This window comes from Ixodes scapularis, unplaced genomic scaffold (genome assembly GCF_016920785.2).
Source record: "Ixodes scapularis isolate PalLabHiFi unplaced genomic scaffold, ASM1692078v2 PGA_scaffold7__128_contigs__length_106722199, whole genome shotgun sequence".
NCBI classification, from domain to species: domain Eukaryota; kingdom Metazoa; phylum Arthropoda; class Arachnida; order Ixodida; family Ixodidae; genus Ixodes; species Ixodes scapularis.
The window spans coordinates 35,990,762-36,009,082 of record NW_024609882.1 but is presented as its reverse complement, the minus strand read 5'-3'; the positions used below and the strand labels follow the sequence as shown (position 1 = coordinate 36,009,082).

General features: G+C 45.8%; 1 protein-coding gene across 1 annotated transcript; it reads right to left on the bottom strand.

Moving 5' to 3' along the window:
- Positions 1–563: 563 nt before the first annotated feature.
- On the bottom strand, positions 564–11,466 carry LOC8025154 (serine/threonine-protein kinase RIO3). The gene is made up of 9 exons (XM_042286574.1): positions 11,324–11,466; positions 10,696–10,930; positions 9,673–9,833; positions 8,112–8,497; positions 6,384–6,511; positions 5,962–6,144; positions 3,688–4,018; positions 993–1,097; positions 564–902 (listed from the first exon to the last, which is right to left on the bottom strand). Exons 2-9 carry the CDS (start codon positions 10,890–10,892, stop codon positions 720–722), a joined length of 1,674 nt encoding a protein of 557 aa, XP_042142508.1. The 5' UTR covers positions 10,893–10,930; positions 11,324–11,466; the 3' UTR covers positions 564–719.
- Between the last annotated feature and the right edge of the window lie 6,855 nt (positions 11,467–18,321).

Sequence of the window (18,321 nt, the reverse complement as noted above, 5' to 3'; positions counted from 1 at the left end):
CTACATTGTAACCTTTCTTTGACGCGGCGGCGCTAGTGATAAGATACTTTTTTTCTTGCCCTTTTCCCCCTGACGTCGAGGATGGCGATACGAATAGTACACAACGTACGCAAGGTCGGGAAAGGGTCCATATCACAAGAGCGAATGACATTTTAGCGAACGGCGACATTTGAGCGAATGGTCGTTTTAGCGAATAACGGGGGCGCGCGTTAACCCATCCGTCGCGCTGCGCTTTACGCCGCTTCGCGGCGACAGTCTGCGGCAACTCATTACAAAAATATGAACTCACTTGGCCCACCCGAAAACGCCGCTTCGCGGCGTCCGACTGTTCGCTAAAGTGTCGTTCGATGAAACGTGGGCGTTCGCTAAAACGTCATTCGATCAAGTAAGTGCCTCCCGCTCAATCCCGTGGAACCTTATTCATGCAGATCATGACGCCTCTAGAAGCTTCCTACCTTCCTACATAATGCAAATTGTGAAAAAAAAAAAAAAAAAAAAAAAAAAAAAAACTTTTGCTATTTAGTCTGACGGCACAAACATCAGCCAAGCAAACCGCAACCAGATTATCTTTTAATTCCAATTTTATTTACAACCCACATTTACAGATGTATCGTTATACAAAGGTATTCATAGAAAGATTTTTTGACTCCGCTGTAAATTATATTTTCTTTTTATAGGCTGTAAAGTCATGCATTTGCGTGAGGTACACAACACGTGGACTAGTCCTCAAGGACGTCGTCGTCAGACTCTTCGGATTCTGCCTTCTTGTCCTTGCTTGAAGCAGTCTCGTTTCCAATCCGGGACTTTTTGTCCATAGACTTTTGGAACAGGGTGTCAAAAAGGTCCACTTTTTGTTCCTGTTCACTGCCCAAGAGCTGTTCGTCTCTCTCGTAGTTTTGTATCTGGCAGAAGAAATTATTGCATCCCATTAGTCACTTGTAGGACAGAAGACAAAAGTTTAATGAGGAATACATGGTGGTACTGGAGCTTACTTGGGACAGCAGTTCAGCTCCCTCACCAGGCAGGTTGAGTCCACAAACCTCCGTGAACAGGTCCTTTGGAGACAGCACATTGGGCAAACCTTGCTTCTGGAAGAACTGCAGAGCCAGAGAAGTAAATTTAACCAGTTATATCGGTGTTCAAATGTTATAAGGCTAGGGCTTTATAAAGCCATAATAGTAAAACCAGTGTTGGGTAAAGTGCATCTAAAAGTACTTGAAGTAAAGTAAAAAGTAAATCAGAGGCTGTGTATACTTCAAGTAAAGTAGTAAGTACACCAGGCACAATGTACCTAAAGTACTATAAATACAACGTACCTTCAAAGTGAAGTACAAGTACTTTTTAGCACCATCTTTCATGATGCCCTTTCATTCTTCTATACAGTTGTTTTTTTCACACATTGGTATGCATTACTTCAGGGGTAATTGGAGGTGTATCAGTTTTTTTCGGAAATGGCGGTGAATAATGAATAAAGCCAACTGGCCGCAGGGTAGTCACTCTTGGAAATGGCACCAAATTCAGAAGTTCCTCAGACTTCTGAATTTAGCGCCACTTGCACTGGCTTGCACCGAAGAGGATAAACATATTTTGTCAACCCCGTAGCTTCCATAAGCATTCCTCTTATGGAGAACTGTCCTCTCCTAATATTTTTAACCTCCTCACTTGCGCTGACTGAGCGAGAAGTAGCAAGGATTTTAAATGCCCAGTACGAACGGAGCGATCCGTCGTCTGCTCGCATTTCTGGTGAGAATAGAATATCCCTCCAGTATTTCTCTGGAGTAGACAAGGCATCATTTTGTGATACAAATTTAACAAGACCAAATTTGGGGAATGTACTTTCAAGTCAGGAGTTGTACTTTCCTCCAAAAGTATGCCAGAAAAAATACTTTAAGTAAAGTACAAGCATGCATACTCAGAGAATGTACTGCAAGGGAAACACAAGTTTTCTAAACCTATATGTCTTCAAGGTTTCAAGGCACTCGGTTCTAAGGAGTCACACCCAAGCCTGTGAACGGGCCTTTAACCTGTCACCGACTACAGTGATGGGCCAAACTTTTGCCGAATCCAAAATTCGGCGCCAAATCTCAGGATTCGGCAAAGCCAAATTTTCGCCTAACTTTTCTAAAGATTCAGCAAAAATACATTGTTGTCAAACCTAAAACTTGATATTTCGTTTTTCTTTTTAGGCAAAAAAAAGGTGTTAGGTTTTTGTTTCTTTTAATGCATATTGACACAGTTATTGTGAAATTCTACAAGATAATTGTATCAGTGTATTTTTTATGTATTTATTGGCAATTTTACAGTGACTTTTCGCAAAAGTGGTGTGACGAGGTAGGGTAGTAGCGGGCGCAGTCGATATACGCCAGTTTCGGCTTTGAGGCCTCATCAGCACAAGCCTGCAAGTGTGTACATCGCTGAAATAAAGGCGGTATCACAGTGTTCTTACTTTCTCTGTGAGTCACCGTTTCGTGCACGAAAATGAATGCAACGGCTCCTGAGCCTTCACCAGAAGAGGTAACAATATTATCGTAAATATGCACATTTTTTTGTTTGAATCACTTCAGATTTACATGAAAGTGTGTGTCCCACTTTGAACGTCTTATTTTTAACTTTTAAAATGCCGGTTTCTGATGTTAGAACACATGCGGACATTTAGGAAGATGGGAAGAGTTAGGAATGTCGGATGTGCAACGTCGAGCATGATAGTTCTGTTTAGTTTTATGTAGATAAATGAAAACCGTGAAATAACACTAATTAAAAATCAAAAGTATTTTGTTTTGGCATGAACTACTTGTGAGTCGAAAACAGGATTTCTATAAGTGTGAGGAGTGCTTTAAAGTACTTGTCAATCAATGTTGCAAATACCTCGTTGCATCACTGGAAAGATCAAGTGAAAATCCCGTTATCCAGAATGTACCGCATCATTTGTCACTTGCGCAGTGGACTGCATCGATTCCTGGTCAATATTCTGTTCTTGAGGCAGAAAATTTGGAAGAGAACCGCACTCACAGAGGCTGACAAACACACAGTTACCATGTTGCCTTCTCCACACCTCGCCGTAACCACTAGTACTACAGTACTATACTGTATGATGGTAACCGCATGACCGTACGGTGTCCATTTGCAATCCATAGTTCAATCGCATTCTCATGCGTGCGCAGACATTTGCCGAATTTTTGCCAAATCTTTGTCGAACTTTCCTTCAAAAGTTCAGCGTGTGCCGAACTTTACCGAATCTGAAGTACGGCAGATTCAGTCCATCACTAGCACCGACCTAGGTTCGAGCCCCGCCGGGGCTTGACCGGTGCTAGTGATAAAGTTTATGTATAAAGATTAGGTATAAAGTTCGAGCCCCGCCGGGACTCAAACTTTACATCTAAACTTTATACATAGCCCCAACGTCCCCCAGCATGTCGCTCGTTTGTGACAATTCTCTCATGAAAAACAACCCATAAAACACATTCTGGGTTAAAAGAAGCAGTCGAGTGACCCGGCAAGAGTGTAGCTCCTGCCGGACTGTCACCCTAGAGGAGGGACGGCGTACAAGAACAGCACAAATCTAGTCAAAAGCCAGCGCGCGAATCGCACAATCTCAGCAGCCCCAGCTAGAGCTGGCACACCTCTCAAACCTCAACACACGCCTGCACAATGCGCAACTTGGAGCTGCAAAACCAGAGCCCTCCTCACCCGTGAGATGTTGGTGCAGTCCCGGAGGAGGAACTCGAGGGCATGTGGGTGCATCCGGTCCACGGCTTGACTCACGTCAATGACCAGCACCTGTCCGTGGTGCCAGAGCAGGTTGTACTCGCTCAGGTCGGCGTGAACCAGCTGGCAGCGCTGGTACAAGGCCTGAGCCAGCGCCACCGCCTGTGCGTAGGCGCTGGCCAGCTGCTCCCCGCTCAGGGCCGCCTCCTTCAGCTGGGGCGCCGGCACCCCGTTCAGCCCGACAAAGGACATGACCAGCAGGTGCTTCTTGAGGACCACCACCTCCGGGCACGGGATGCCCGCACGACGCATTCTGGGTGGGTCAAAACCAAATTTGCCATATATTTAGTTTCAAAGTAACTCAGCAAAGAGCGAATGCTGCAGCCCCTGCGAGCCGTTCGGCACGTTGAAATCACAGCCGGGAGACAAGAGAAAAGCCGCTTTTATACAAATTTTGAGTGACAGGCTTATCTTGTTAGGGGGAATAGCAACGTCCCGGACATGCAAAAGGGGTTTCGGGTTGGGGGAGAGTTCCTCTTTCCCTTCTTCTCTAACTGCTTGGGTTATGCTCTGTCCCTTGTACCTTTGGTAAGGGCTGTCACGCGCTTCGCGTCTGTCGCTCTGATTGGCTCAAACAGACCGTAGCGTTCGCCCTTTGCCAAGTTACGGTGAAATAAAGTAGAGAAACGTGGTTCAAGTATAATTTCTACCGCCCCCCCCCCCCCGAATTCCGACATGCATTAGGAGCTCAGCACATTTACTTTACAAAAGAGGTTTTCAGACGTGCAGTTTCGGTGAACCTTCTACCGCCTAGAAGGACGGTCAAAGAGCACATCTCACTTCACGTCTTGGCATTCCTGCGGCAAAATATTTTACGAGCTCGCATTGGGCGTGTTCAGTAGCGGCCCCGGAGTCAAGGAGTCACTGACTCCTTCCACTGGACGGCCAAAAGTCACTTCCGGTGCACGTAACTCCGGGGCTTCGGAGTCAAGCTCCGAAGCACCGAGTCCGGAGACGGTGCACGTAGAGTCAAAGGAGCTAAAATGACGTAATTTCCTGACTGGTGACGATTTCCGGCGCTAAAAGAGGAAAAAAACAAACATAATGGCGAGATAAGCTGCTTCGGTTCTGTCGCGGGTGAGCGGTTTGCTCGCTTTTATTAATGAAAAGTGCTCAAGGTAAGACGAATAACGTGTTCAAATATCTTTTTCGGGTAAGGCTCTTTCGGAAAATGCATTGGACCGTATTTTGTTTGGTTTGAATATGCTAATAAACAACGCGAACGTTCATTTGACGCCGTGTCTTGATCACCGTTGCACGGAAACTCGGTAATATTGATGATAGTCCTGTCCGCGCTCAACAGAGCAAAACAGGGTATGAACGCGACTTTGGAAGCCGGTTGGACACTCACGCAGAGCATGATACCGATTAATGTTTTGTTTGCGTAGCTAAATCGGGGTGCACGTTGGCTGCGGCTCGCTTCAGCCGACAAAACCTTGATTGCCGAGTGCGGCCGAACTTCCCGTGTGTATACGAATACATCTTATCGTTACGAAGGGCAGAACAAACTTATGGCCGTATAAAAGTATCGCAACCGGCGGGGTAGATTCACTGAGCTCTGTATTTTGCGTGTGCTGACGACGTTTTTTGTCGGCTTTTATAACAGTAGCTGCCTTTGCACCGCCAAGCGAAGGGCTCGATCGCGTTGCATCGCTTCGAACAGCAGCGCTGCTGTGTACAATCACCCGCTTTTTCTTCAACGACCTTGTAAAGACTTTTTCAATACCGGCGTCAAATAAAAGCGATCGTGCTCGCCATCGTCTGCTTCCAGTTTATTCGGAGACCGTCTGGCACAGGGGGGAAGCGGAAGCTGCGTAGAAGCACGTTTGGAGCCGCGAGTTTTTTTGACCGTTCAAAAGGCGCTCCGATGACTCCGACTCGAGTCGCTCAGTTCGGAGGCAAGGGAGGCGCTACTGAACGCGCCCATTGGGTTCCTTGGAGTTTGAGGACCCATCCTTACGAAATGGCAACTTCCTCTCAAAACAATACCTTCTAAAAAATTTTCTGCAGAGGGTTTCTAAAAAAAAGACACCATGCACTATGACAACAGCCTTTGGATGAGTCAGTTCCTCCAGCAATCTTACTGACACCAAGTTCCACTTTGCGAAACAGTGTTTCAACTTGCCAACCGATGACCGAGAGGCCATGATTTAGGTTCTACAGTTGTGTGTCGCGCAATCCCACGCCATGGCTCACCTCCTGAGGTTGTGCATCTCCTTCTCGGCCCAGAGGTGGATGACCTTGCGGGGGTTCAGCTTGCTGAAGCGATCCTTGAAGCGGAAATCCTCCCTGATGTACTGCTCACGGTTCTTGAACTCGTTCAGCGTCGTCTTGAACACCTTCACCGCACACTCCCGGGGCACCGAGAACTCCTCGGTCCTGCAACGAGCCACACATTGCTTTCTTCATGTCAAAGTATTCAAGGCGTAGCATTCATAGCGTCAGTTCTTAGTGCTTGGCATCACGGTGTTCACTTGTTGTTACCAATGCGACGATCGGTGCAGATCATAATGTCACAGCTACGTTTAAAGTAGCACTGAAGAAATAGGCAGTTTTATTATTATTATTTCTTTAGCCATACTTATTTTACATGATCAAAAAATATCCCAGGCCCTTACTTTCCGCCCGCTGCATGAAAGACACACGACTCCTTGCCGGTGCTGATGCATCCATTGACCTCATCCAGGATCTCGCGGTTGACCAACTTGTAGAGCAAGAGACGTGTGTTAGGGTCCAGGGTTTGCTCCTGCAGTTCAGAAACAAAGGTTCAACTGTGAGAGCTCTTCGCATAAGCATGAGGCTGAGAAAAAAAAAAAAAAAAGTGATATCCAAGAATTAGGCCCTCCTGAGGAGTAGCATCGCTCTTTGATGCAAGGTCTGCTTCTGAAAATTTTTTTACCTTTTTTTGTTGTCAGGCCACGTGAATGACAATGATTATTGTGAGAATAAGATGCTCCTAGCAACGTAAACGAGTATATAGGTAGGTATCTGTGGGACTGCTTTTATTGTAAACTTCAGTTATAAGCGATGACAGCTGCAGTCCTACACCTAAACAAGACCATAACTTGTTGATGGTGCAACAGAAAGGTAAACAGATGAAGGATGAAACAGTGACAACAATCGGTGGGAATATAGGCAGAATTTGTGCAGCAAAGGCAACGTTACGGCATAAGTCTGTTTTTTCTGGACATCGTAGATGAGGATGGAGACATTGTCCACTGCGTGAAACGGCACCTCGCGTAGACACAGTTAGTGTGAATGCAACATTGGCGCTTTTTTTCTTTTTGATGACGAGGTATTTATTCACTAACGCCAAGTTTCGCTGCCTAAGTTGGTGCCCAGAATGGGACCATTACTAGTGGTTTTTGTAACAGCCTTTCAGCTGTGACAGGAAAACAGGAACTGCACTTGCTACAATTCTCATTTGAGAGCTACAGTATCGCACCAATAAAACGAAGACAGCTCGTTTGTGCTATCCGTGTCGCACTCTGTACATCGAGAAAGAGATAACCACTTGACAGCCACCCTATGCAGCCTATTTTAATGCATATATTTTCCTTAGAAAAATATACTCAAAAATTGCCTGCATGTCAGAATCAGATAGGAAACCGAAATGGAGGGCATGTTAGAATAATTATTCTTGTGTGTGCATTAGAATCGGGGGTGCGTTAGGATCTTGCGAATATTGTGGACCCGTCCGATTTACCTCCACCATGCACCCTACACCGGTGCAGAAAAGTGCAGGACAGTATAGTTTCGGCACATGTTTTAACCGTTTCAAATGCCGCTCGCTATTTGTAAAAAAAAAAAAACATAAGTTTCCTCACAATCTTTGTTCGTGAAGTAAATTTCCACTAAAATTTTTTTCACAAGCTTTGGTTGCCAGTATAGTATTCCGCTAAAATTGTTAAAATGGCTCAATATGCATGCAATATATTCCTGAAAAAAAGCTAGGGTCTTAGATGTACATATTTGTGTATGTAGCATTCGAAAGGGTTAAGACAGGCTGCACTTGTAAATTGAATATAACACGTGCACCCGGTAGAGCCGGTGCAGGAGGTGTGGGTAATACAAGGGTCTAGGGACCATAAGGACACGACAGACAGAGGAGTGGGGAGCGCTTTAGGGACAATGGGGCTAGGGAAGCCGGGAATCGAGGAAAGAATCAGGAAAAAGGGGCGAGAGAGTGTGTGAACAGGCGGGTCACGCACAGAAGACAGTTGGGACCGGGACAATAAAGAGTGGAGTTAAGCGTACGACATGTTTGAAGCGTAATCAAGAAACAACGGTAAATCAAGTGTAGCGGGTAGGCTGCGCCCCACAACCGTCGACCGCCTTAAACTCACGGCGGTGGCCTTCTCCCTCTTGTCGTGGAGACGCGCGGCCCGTCGACCTTCCTGGGCCGAGTGCACCTTGAGCGAGTTGTACACGTGGTTGGACAGCCTCATGTCGAAGCCCCCGCCGTCGCCCGTCGAGATGCCCGGAGGCAGCTCCATGACGCGGCAGGCATTGCGGCGCCCACACACGGTGGCGTCGTGCTTCGTGGTGAAGCCGCCCCCGGCCTGGCGCGCCACGCCCGAGCGCCCGATGGCGGGGGAGCTGCGCTCGGCCCGTTCGAACGAGTCCCAGTGACGGGCCACGTCGGGCCCACCGTCCAGGGCGTCTTCCTCATCGTCCGAGTCGGAAGCGAGGTGCTCCGGGAGGCGCTTGTAGTTGCCGAAAGAGATGCTCACTGCGAGGAGGAAATCGAATTGCGCGATGGCGGTTGCTCGGTGAAGTTTGCTCGCAGGTTGCGTGCACCGTACAGCTTGGTCCCCTTTGGGCCCATTCGCATACTTGCGCTCGGTTAGGACCGAGTTCTCGCAGTTTCTTACGACAAGTAAACGCTTCGGCACGCCGCCACCATCTACGATGTGACCCTGGAACCCCATTTAACTAGAGCAAAGGTTTTGCGGTATTTGCGAAATCAAATGTATGTACCATCTATGAGATATGGTCGTATATGACAATGTCAAAATTTTTTCTATATTAAAAAAAAAAGGAAAGAAATGATGCGCAATAAAAAAGCTATTCCACGGCTTCCCAAGAGGCTTTAAGGCACTCAGTCGTAAGCGGTCACACGTGTAAACGATCGTGAATGTTTTCTGTTTTTTCTAAGAATCAAAGGGCTCTCATCAAAATTGCTAACGTGGTGGAAAGCAATCGTTCGGGGCACTAACTTGGGTAGTAAAATTCGACGCCTGCCAGCACCCTTTCAAAGTAAAATGCAAAACAGCACCAACGTCGTGTTGGCTCTAACGGTGTCGCGCACTATGGAGTGTGGTCCCCCATACCTTGTTCACCCCTAAACTGAAAGTGCAGCGGATGCCATGTGCTTGTTGGTTCAGCCTTCCGTCTATGTTTCGTCGCGCGATCGTGCTCCCGCCCACACCCACATGCAGATGGCGGAGCCAGCTGATAAAAGGGAGGCGTTTGATTGATCCGGTGAGCATATCAATGGAAAACACATATCAATGGAAAGCACGCATGAGAAAAAAACGATAGAACATTGAAACGTTAGAAAACGAGAGTCATCGGTCGTTTGTCTAGAAAATAGAGCAAAACGCTGGAATTTGAGACCTATGTATAAGCACAATCTTGCGAGGTCAAACCTGTGTGTGTTTTTCTTAGTTTCAGGCCTTCCCAAAATGAAGGAGCAAGTACGTCTCGACACAATTCTGCCTGACTTTCGCCACCGAAGCAGCAATGGCTGTATTTGGGACATCGCTGTCTTGAACGATGAAAGCAGGTAGATGTGCCCTTATGTTAATTCACTCACTGCCAAGCTAAACTTTCCCATTGCTAAGACACGCCATCTGCCAGTTAAATCTTGCTCACGGCAACAACTGCGAAGAATTATTCATATACCTTTGCTTTCGCCGTTGAACTTCCTCTCCTCTCTGCACAGCATTGTGTCGTGTTCCTTGTCATACTCGGACTGCAGGAGCAACGCGAGAGTGTGGTCGTCACTGCAGTCAGTTTCAGGGAGATTCGGATCTGCCACAGCTTCTGACAGAGGCAACAGAGTCCTGAAATGAATGCACCATTAAAGAGACATGCTAAAAACAAACAAAAGGCAAGGAAAAAAATAATAAAAGGGTTAAAAAACAGAAAAAGAGAGAATAGATGTATTTGAGAGAGAAAAAAAAAGAATCAGCCTGGCGGGAGAAGAAAAAAGACAACTAAACAGAAGCTCAATGCTCCTCGATATCTCGATTGAGTGGATGTAATTTTGCCACACTTGACATGTCAAAGTGGTTTACGAGACTCGTGCATTAACCTAGAATAGGCCTTTTGATAAATTACCCAAGCACCAATGAGTATGTGCAAGTGTATTTACACGTGCTGCGCGAGCTGGCGTCTGCAGTGCTGCAACTGTTCCAAAGCCAAAATATAAGGCACTTCGCATTTGGGTTCTTCAATGACTCATTTTGGTTATTTACTTGGGAATTGATTATACAGACAAGGCGAGCACGTGCAGTGCACATACCTACGTTCCCAACATTCTCCTTGATGCTTGGGTAAAGGCCCGTTCACACGCTTGTAACCCTTTAGGACCATGCGCCTTAAAATCTCTTAGGACTCTGTCGCCCTAAGACACACTGGCATGCTGGCACCATTCTATGTAGCGACCCTGGAACTGAATTTTACTAAAGAAAAGGTTTTGCGGTATTTGTAAGGTCAACTGTGTGTACATACTTATTTTGGCAGAATGTCTACTTATACTGTCTGCTCAAAGTTACAGCGTCGATGGGCAAAGTTATAAGTGGTATTCCACCGGGTGCCATATTTGTGTGCATTGCTCACCAGGAATGTGTTCCCGCTGACCGTCTGGCAAGAAATACGATCTCGATCGGACCACAACTACGGCCGACGGAGTGGCGTCCTTACCTCCGAGCAGCAGCGACGAGTTCGGTTTCTTCCAAGGCACGTGCGAGCTCTTCACTCATAACATCGGCAAATGACACGGCAGCTTCGGGAGTTGTTGCGACCTTACCCCAGGGACAGGTCGGTTTCGGCGTGATCGTGACTTCATTCTGAGGGTTCGTCAAGATGGCAGTGGGCATGATGACTTCAGTGGACTCCATGTTTTGTTTTCTCTTTCTAGATCGGCGCACACCAATTGCTAAAAAAATAATTGAAGATCGAGTATTTTTTTCTTTCTTGACTGCTGTTCAGGTCTGCAAATACATAGAAGAGTGCAGTTTTAAAACTTTAACCAGCTGACAAAACGATGAGGTGCGGTAGAGAGCAGCAACGCACGAGTTGGACGTTTCAGCTTCTAAACTCTGCAATCAGCCCCTATGTAATGGCAAGATAAATATTAATTCCCCGTGTGTGATCTCTGTATCTGTCTGACGAATGTTACAGCACACATTAAAGGGAATGAACGCTCGTTATTGCGTCACGATGTGTAAAGTCAAAATGGGGAAACGACATTAGTCCAATACACTCAACCTAACGTTGCTGCCTCAAATATAGCGCTACGATTAAAACAGAATGGTACGACGACACTCACAGTATGTGTTTGAAAACTTGGGAGGCAATTAAAAGCTCTCGATTAGAGCAATATAATTAAATTTTCAGTTAAATTACAGCCCTCCGACCCACCGACCTCCCTTACGAAGGAGGCCCCCTTACTGGAAAAGCAAGCAAACAGGTGATTCCTCACAACAAAATTATATGTGTATATATATGTCATATTTTGTAAAATATGACATGAATTATATATATATATATTTATATCTTTTTGGAATTCAATTATCCAAAATATCAAAGCTCGTTGGATGCTTACAATGCATAAATGCGTAGATAAGCTAATATTTAAGTTGGGCGGTAGTTAGCGTCACTTGACGTGATCAGTTACATTATTTGTTTATCTTTAATATAAATAAAAACTAATATATAATAGGCAACGAGGTAGATAATAGGCAACCTCGTTGATAATAGGCTAGTTTTTTTTAATTTAAAGCAATCAAAATAATTTATTACATAGCTAATAAATTAACATTGGTGTTGACGGACTGGCAGCGCAACGCTTGTAGTGGCAAAGATTTATTAATATAAGTAAATTATTTATAAAATTTGAATAATAGTAATTAATTTTAGTATTTTAAGATGAACAACCAGTGTGAACAACTTTGTTTTATACCAGCGTCACCACATAGATAAACACAAACAGGAACCAACTTTTAAAATGGGCGGTAAACATGAATTATATATATATATATATATTTATATTTCCATCGTAAACCGGAGACACGGAAAAATAAAAAAACGGACAAAACAACAACAAGTCTCAAACACAGCTTCTAGTTTATTTGAACACCTCCGCTCTTATATATACACAACAACCCTCCTCTCCAAAGGTCGACACACCTCCTCTCCACTCCATCAACGACATCTCAAAATGAACCAATGACACATGCTACCTCCCTTCCTTTCATACCAACCAAAAACTGACCCCTTTCCAATCCAAGAAACAGGCACTCAAACCCTGCTAACAATGAAAACACCCCCCCCCCCCCCCCCCACAAAAAAAAAAAAAGAGATAGGTTTTACGGAACCGACCAGCCACAACTGATAACAGGCCTATCGAACAGACACGGTGTTAGCATTCAACCACCCCTCAAAAAAAAAAAAAAAAAAAATTAAAGACATAGAAAGCGTTTCAGTTCACTTCCGAAACCCAAGGACGGTGTGCTGACACAATTGCCACGCTCCAAAATACATAAAGTCTCCCTCACAACTCTCCTACCATTTTCTTTCTCTTTATGCAATACCTGGGTATCCCCCCACTCAGGCTGACAGTGATTGCAGTCTACAACATGTTTAGCTATTTCTGAATTCTGCGCATTGTCTTCAATTCAGAAATAGCTAAACATGTTGTAGACTGCAATCACTGTCAGCCTGAGTGGGGGGATACCCAGGTATTGCATAAAGAGAAAGAAAATGGTAAAAGAGTCAAAGTACAGGCTAGCTGGTGGAAGTCAACCATTTCGTCGTTTACCCTGAGACTGGGGTTTTTTTTTGAAGAGCAGAAGAAACAGAAAGAGAAACATTGAGACCAGTCTGTTTTTTCTGTTTCTTCTGCTCTTCAAAAAAAACCCCCAGTCTCAGGGTAAACGACGAAAAAGAAAATGGTAGGAGAGTTGTGAGGGAGACTTTATGTATTTTGGAGCGTGGCAATTGTGTCACCACACCGTCCTTGGGTTTCGGAAGTGAACTGAAACGCTTTCTATGTCTTTAATTTTTTTTTTTTTTTTTTTTTTTTTTGAGGGGTGGTTGAATGCTAACACCGTGTCTGTTCGATAGGCCTGTTATCAGTTGTGGCTGGTCGGTTCCGTAAAACCTATCTCTTTTTTTTTTTTTTTTTTTTTGTGGGGGGGGGGGGGGGGGGGGGGGTGTTTTCATTGTTAGCAGGGTTTGAGTGCCTGTTTCTTGGATTGGAAAGGGGTCAGTTTTTGGTTGGTATGAAAGGAAGGGAGGTAGCATGTGTCATTGGTTCATTTTGAGATGTCGTTGATGGAGTGGAGAGGAGGTGTGTCGACCTTTGGAGAGGAGGGTTGTTGTGTATATATAAGAGCGGAGGTGTTCAAATAAACTAGAAGCTGTGTTTGAGACTTGTTGTTGTTTTGTCCGTTTTTTTATTTTTCCGTGTCTCCGGTTTACGATGGAAGTTCTTCACCAGCTCGCCTGTGTTTTTACCCTTTCTTCGTATATTTATATCTTTTTGGAATTCAATTATCCAAAATATCAAAGCTCGTTGGATGCTAACAATGCATAAATGCGTAGATAAGCTAATATTTAAGTTGGGCGGTAGTTAGCGTCACTTGACGTGATCAGTTACATTATTTGTTTATCTTTAATATAAATAAAAACTAATATATAATAGGCAACCTCGTTGATAATAGGCTAGTTTTTTTTAATTTAAAGCAATCAAAATAATTTATTACATAGCTAATAAATTAACATTGGTGTTGACGGACTGGCAGCGCAACGCTTGTAGTGGCAAAGATTTATTAATATAAGTAAATTATTTATAAAATTTGAATAATAGTAATTAATTTTAGTATTTTAAGATGAACAACCAGTGTGAACAACTTTGTTTTATACCAGCGTCACCACATATACTCTGTTTCATACTTAGTGTGCAACGCTCTCAAAGCTACTGGCGCGAGCATGGGGCTTGACCTCGTTGATCATTTGCACGTGTTCTCGCGCAAACAAAACCATAGATGAAGCCACGCGCTCGCGCCAGTAGCTTTGACAGTGTTGCACGCTAAGTATGAAACGGAGTATAGATAAACAAAAACAGGAACCAACTTTTAAAATGGGCGGTAAGTGCGCCTTTAAAACAAATTAATCTATTCGTAAAATATATATATATATATATATATATATATATATATATATATATATATATATATATATATATAGAGAAAAAAACGAAGGTGCGTTTTCTTCCGTATATACTTTTCACAGGTGCGTTTTCTTCCGTATATATATATATATATATATATATATATATATATATATATATATATATATATATATATATATATATATATATATATATATTGTGAGGGTGTTTAATGAGATTACTCCAATGGCAATGAATGGCCAAAAGGGAACTGTTCCGCCGGTTGAGTGTGATCCAAATCTCCCTCGGTCGACCAGGCGCGTCCCCCGCGCCCGTGCCGACACTTCTCCTTTATCTTCCTCACAGTACCCCCGGGGGGCTGAAGTGCCGGTCATCCGGCACGTTGGTGTTGGTTGTTGGGTTTAGGTTTGGCGGTGGTAGCGCTTCATACGGGCCACATGGACAATGTCTGTGGACCTGGAGCGATGGTCGCGGGGAGGGTGGACTGGGACAACCTCGTAGTTGGTTGCAGAAAGGCGGCGGACTACCCGATATGGTCCGACAAACTTGCGCATTAGTTTCGCCGATCGGCCCAGTTGGCGGAGAGGGGTTGCCAGTAAAATCTCGTCACCGATGTTGTACGAGACGTTAGGATGGCTCTCTGCATGACGGAGTTGATGGTGGTGCTGTGATCTTAGAGTCTGGAAGTGGGCGATTCGACGGGCATCTTCAGCTCGACCACTGACATCTGAAGAGTAGGCATGCTGGGAGAGGTCGGGTGCACACGGCAAAATTGTGTCCAAAGTTGTCAGGGGATCACGGGCGTACAAAAGGTAATATGGTGAGAATCCTGTGGTAGCCTGGCGTGCGGTATTGTACGCGTAAGTGACGAATGGTAAGACCGAGTCCCAGTTGGTGTGGCTCTCGGTAACGTACATTGAAAGCATGGTAGCTAATGTGTGGTTTAGACGCTCCGTCAGTCCGTTAGATTGAGGATGGTAGGCGCTGGTTATGTTGTGAATAGTGGTAGCCAGGTGAAGAACCTCCGCGAGAACCTTGGAAAGGAACGGGGTGCCCCGGTCACTGACGATAGTCTGTGGAGCGCCATGGCGTAGGACAATAAAGTGGAGAAAGAAGTCGGCCACTTCTTGTGCACTTGCGGTGGGCACAGCTTTCGTTTCTGCATAACGAGTGAGATGATCGATGGCCACAATTATCCAGCGGTTTTTCGTGGCGGAGGCAGGAAAAGGTCCCAAAAAGTCAATACCGATCCGTTGAAAAGGAGTTTCGGGTGGCGGTACGGGTCGTAGAGGGCCGGGTGGTGCGGTGGTAGGGCTTTTGCTGATCTGGCAGAGGTGGCATGCGCGTACGTATTTGCTGATGGATCGATGCATCCCATTCCAAAAGAAACGGTCGCGAACTCTAAAGTATGTCTTCGAAAAGCCAAGGTGGCCAGCAGTAGGGTCATCATGGTTGGCCCTCAGCACGTCTTGTTGTAGATTGCGAGGAACAACAAGAAGCCATGGGCGTCCATGAGGTTCGTAATTACGTCGATATAGGATTCCGTTAAGGAGAGTGAAAAGGCGTGCGCGCTGTTCCACCCGTCGAGCGGGGTGGGGGAGCGTACCTTTTAAGTAGCGGATGATGGGCTCTAATGTCGGATCGGACTGTTGAGCCTCGGCGATGTCGACGTGGTTGAGGGTGGCTGTGGCGTTTAGGTGGTGTATGGGATGCTGAAGGGCAGACACAGCGGGGAGGGGACATCGTGAGAGCCCATCTGCGTCTAGGTGTCGCTTGCCCGATTTATAGATGATAGTAAAGTCGTGTTCCTGTAGCTTTAACGACCAACGTCCGAGACGGCCTGATGGATCTTTAAGCGTAGTAAGCCAACAGAGGGCATGATGGTCAGTGACAATGCGGAAGTGGATACCATATAGGTAGGGGCGAAATTTGGCGATCGCCCACACGACCGCAAGGCATTCACGTTCTGTGATAGTATAGTTGCGTTCCGCTTTTGTAAGGGTACGGCTTGCGTAAGCGACGACGTGTTCTTTACCGTGGACGTTTTGTGCAAGAACTGCGCCAAGGCCGTGCCCACTTGCATCTGTTCGTAACTCGGTGCTGGCACCCTGGACGAAGTGGCCAAGAACAGGAACAGACGTCAGCGCAGACTTAAGAGAGTGAAAGGCTCTGGCTTGGGAAGGGCTCCATTCAAACTTAGCATTGCTGCGAAGCAGCATGTTGAGAGGTTCGGCAATATGTGAAAATCCCGGAATGAATCGTCGAAAATAGGTACAAAGTCCGAGAAAAGCACGAACCTGTTTAAGGCCCTTCGGTTCGGGAAAGTCAGAAACAGCCTGGATCTTGCTAGGGTCTGGACGTATTCCATCGGAACTAACGAGGTGGCCAAGAATTTTGATTTGCTTCGCTCCAAATACGCACTTGCTTGAATTTAGTTGCAAAGTAGCTCTGGTGAAGCAGTCCAAAACCTGTCGTAGCCGATGCAAGTGTTCGTCGAATGTCGTCGAAAATACAACAACGTCGTCAAGATAGCATAAGCACACATTCCAAGTGAGACCACGAAGGAGGGTGTCCATCATTCTTTCGAATGTGGCTGGGGCATTGCAAAGTCCGAAGGGCATAACATTGAAGTGATAGAGGCCACTAGGGGTTATGAATGCGGTTTTAGGTTTGTCGTCGTTGGCTACAGGTATTTGCCAGTAGCCACTTCTGAGGTCCATGGAAGAAAAGAAGGAGGATCCTTGAAGAGCATCAAGCATGTCGTCGATTCGGGGCAGGGGATATGCGTCCTTTCGTGTTACAGTGTTGAGGCGTCGATAATCTACACAGAATCGCCATGATCCGTCTTGTTTCTTGACCAGGACCACAGGGGAAGACCATGGGCTAGACGAATGTTCGATGACTTTCTTTTGGAGCATATCTGTGACGTGTTGTTGTATGACGGCACGCTCTGCAGGGGAAACCCTGTAGGGTCGACTTTTTACTGGAGGGGCGTCAGCTGTGTCAATAGTGTGATGTACGAAGGAGGTTGTCGGAAGGGTGTGGTTCTCGAAGTCAAACAAAGTTTCGTATGTTCCTAGTAGGTGGGTCAGCGCCTTCTGTTGTTCGTCTGGGAGGTCCGGGTCGATCATGTTTCTAATGTGGTGAGAAGGATCTTGATTGAGAGGAAGGCGTTCGAAAGGCGCCTTGTTGATCCGGGAGCTCTGCATTTCTTCATACGTTTTACATTCTGATATGAGTCGCTGTACGGTCGCGGGTGTTTTCGGGGCTACAACAGAGAAGAGTTCCTGGGACAGACCTTTAAATAGGTGTCGGATCTTATCCTCCTCAGACATTTGCTCATCCACTCGTCGGCAGAGACGAAGGACGTCTTCGATGTAACTTGTGGAAGTCTCGGTTGCAGCTTGGAAGCGGTGTGATAGCTTTTCTTTTGCCTGTTGTTTGCGGCTCTCCGGCTTGCGGAACGCTTCTGAAAACGATGTTTTGAAGCCATCCCATGAGTTGATGTCGTCTTCGTGGTTGTCAAACCACTGAAAGGCTGTGTCTTTTAGGAAGAACACTACGTTCGCCAGCTTATGGGAGTCATCCCAACGGTTATGAGCGCTTACGCGGTCGTAGTGTTTCAGCCAGTCATCGACGTCGCCTGGGGGGGAGCCGCTGAAGGTTGGAGGGTCCCGCTGGCGGTTTTTCACATAGTTGGGAGGCGGCCGTGAGGGTTCACTTGGTGCAGTTCGTTGTTCGTCTGGCATGGCGACGGTAGTGGTGCGCCCGCTTCGAAGCTCCAGAGCACGCCTTGGGGTGGCCGACCACGAAGAGGTAGGGGAACTTAAGCACCTCCACCACTTGTGAGGGTGTTTAATGAGATTACTCCAATGGCAATGAATGGCCAAAAGGGAACTGTTCCGCCGGTTGAGTGTGATCCAAATCTCCCTCGGTCGACCAGGCGCGTCCCCCGCGCCCGTGCCGACACTTCTCCTTTATCTTCCTCACAATATATATATATATATATATATATATATATATATATATATATATATATATAATTTATGAAGCATTACTATATTTAATATTTATAAAAAAATTATTGTAGTACAAATTGTTTTATTGACTGTCTCTCAGCGCACAGTCTTGCC

Excerpts from the sequence above, each read along its gene's own strand:
- LOC8025154 (XM_042286574.1), bottom strand. The coding sequence starts at position 10,892 with ATGGAGTCCACTGAAGTCATCATGCCCACTGCCATCTTGACGAACCCT. Across the intron at positions 6,512-8,111 it reads AGAGGGAGAAGGCCACCGCC|GAGCAAACCCTGGACCCTAA; the intron begins GTGAGTTTAAGG and ends TCTGAACTGCAG. Across the intron at positions 1,098-3,687 it reads ACTGCACCAACATCTCACGG|TTCTTCCAGAAGCAAGGTTT; the intron begins GTGAGGAGGGCT and ends CTGGCTCTGCAG.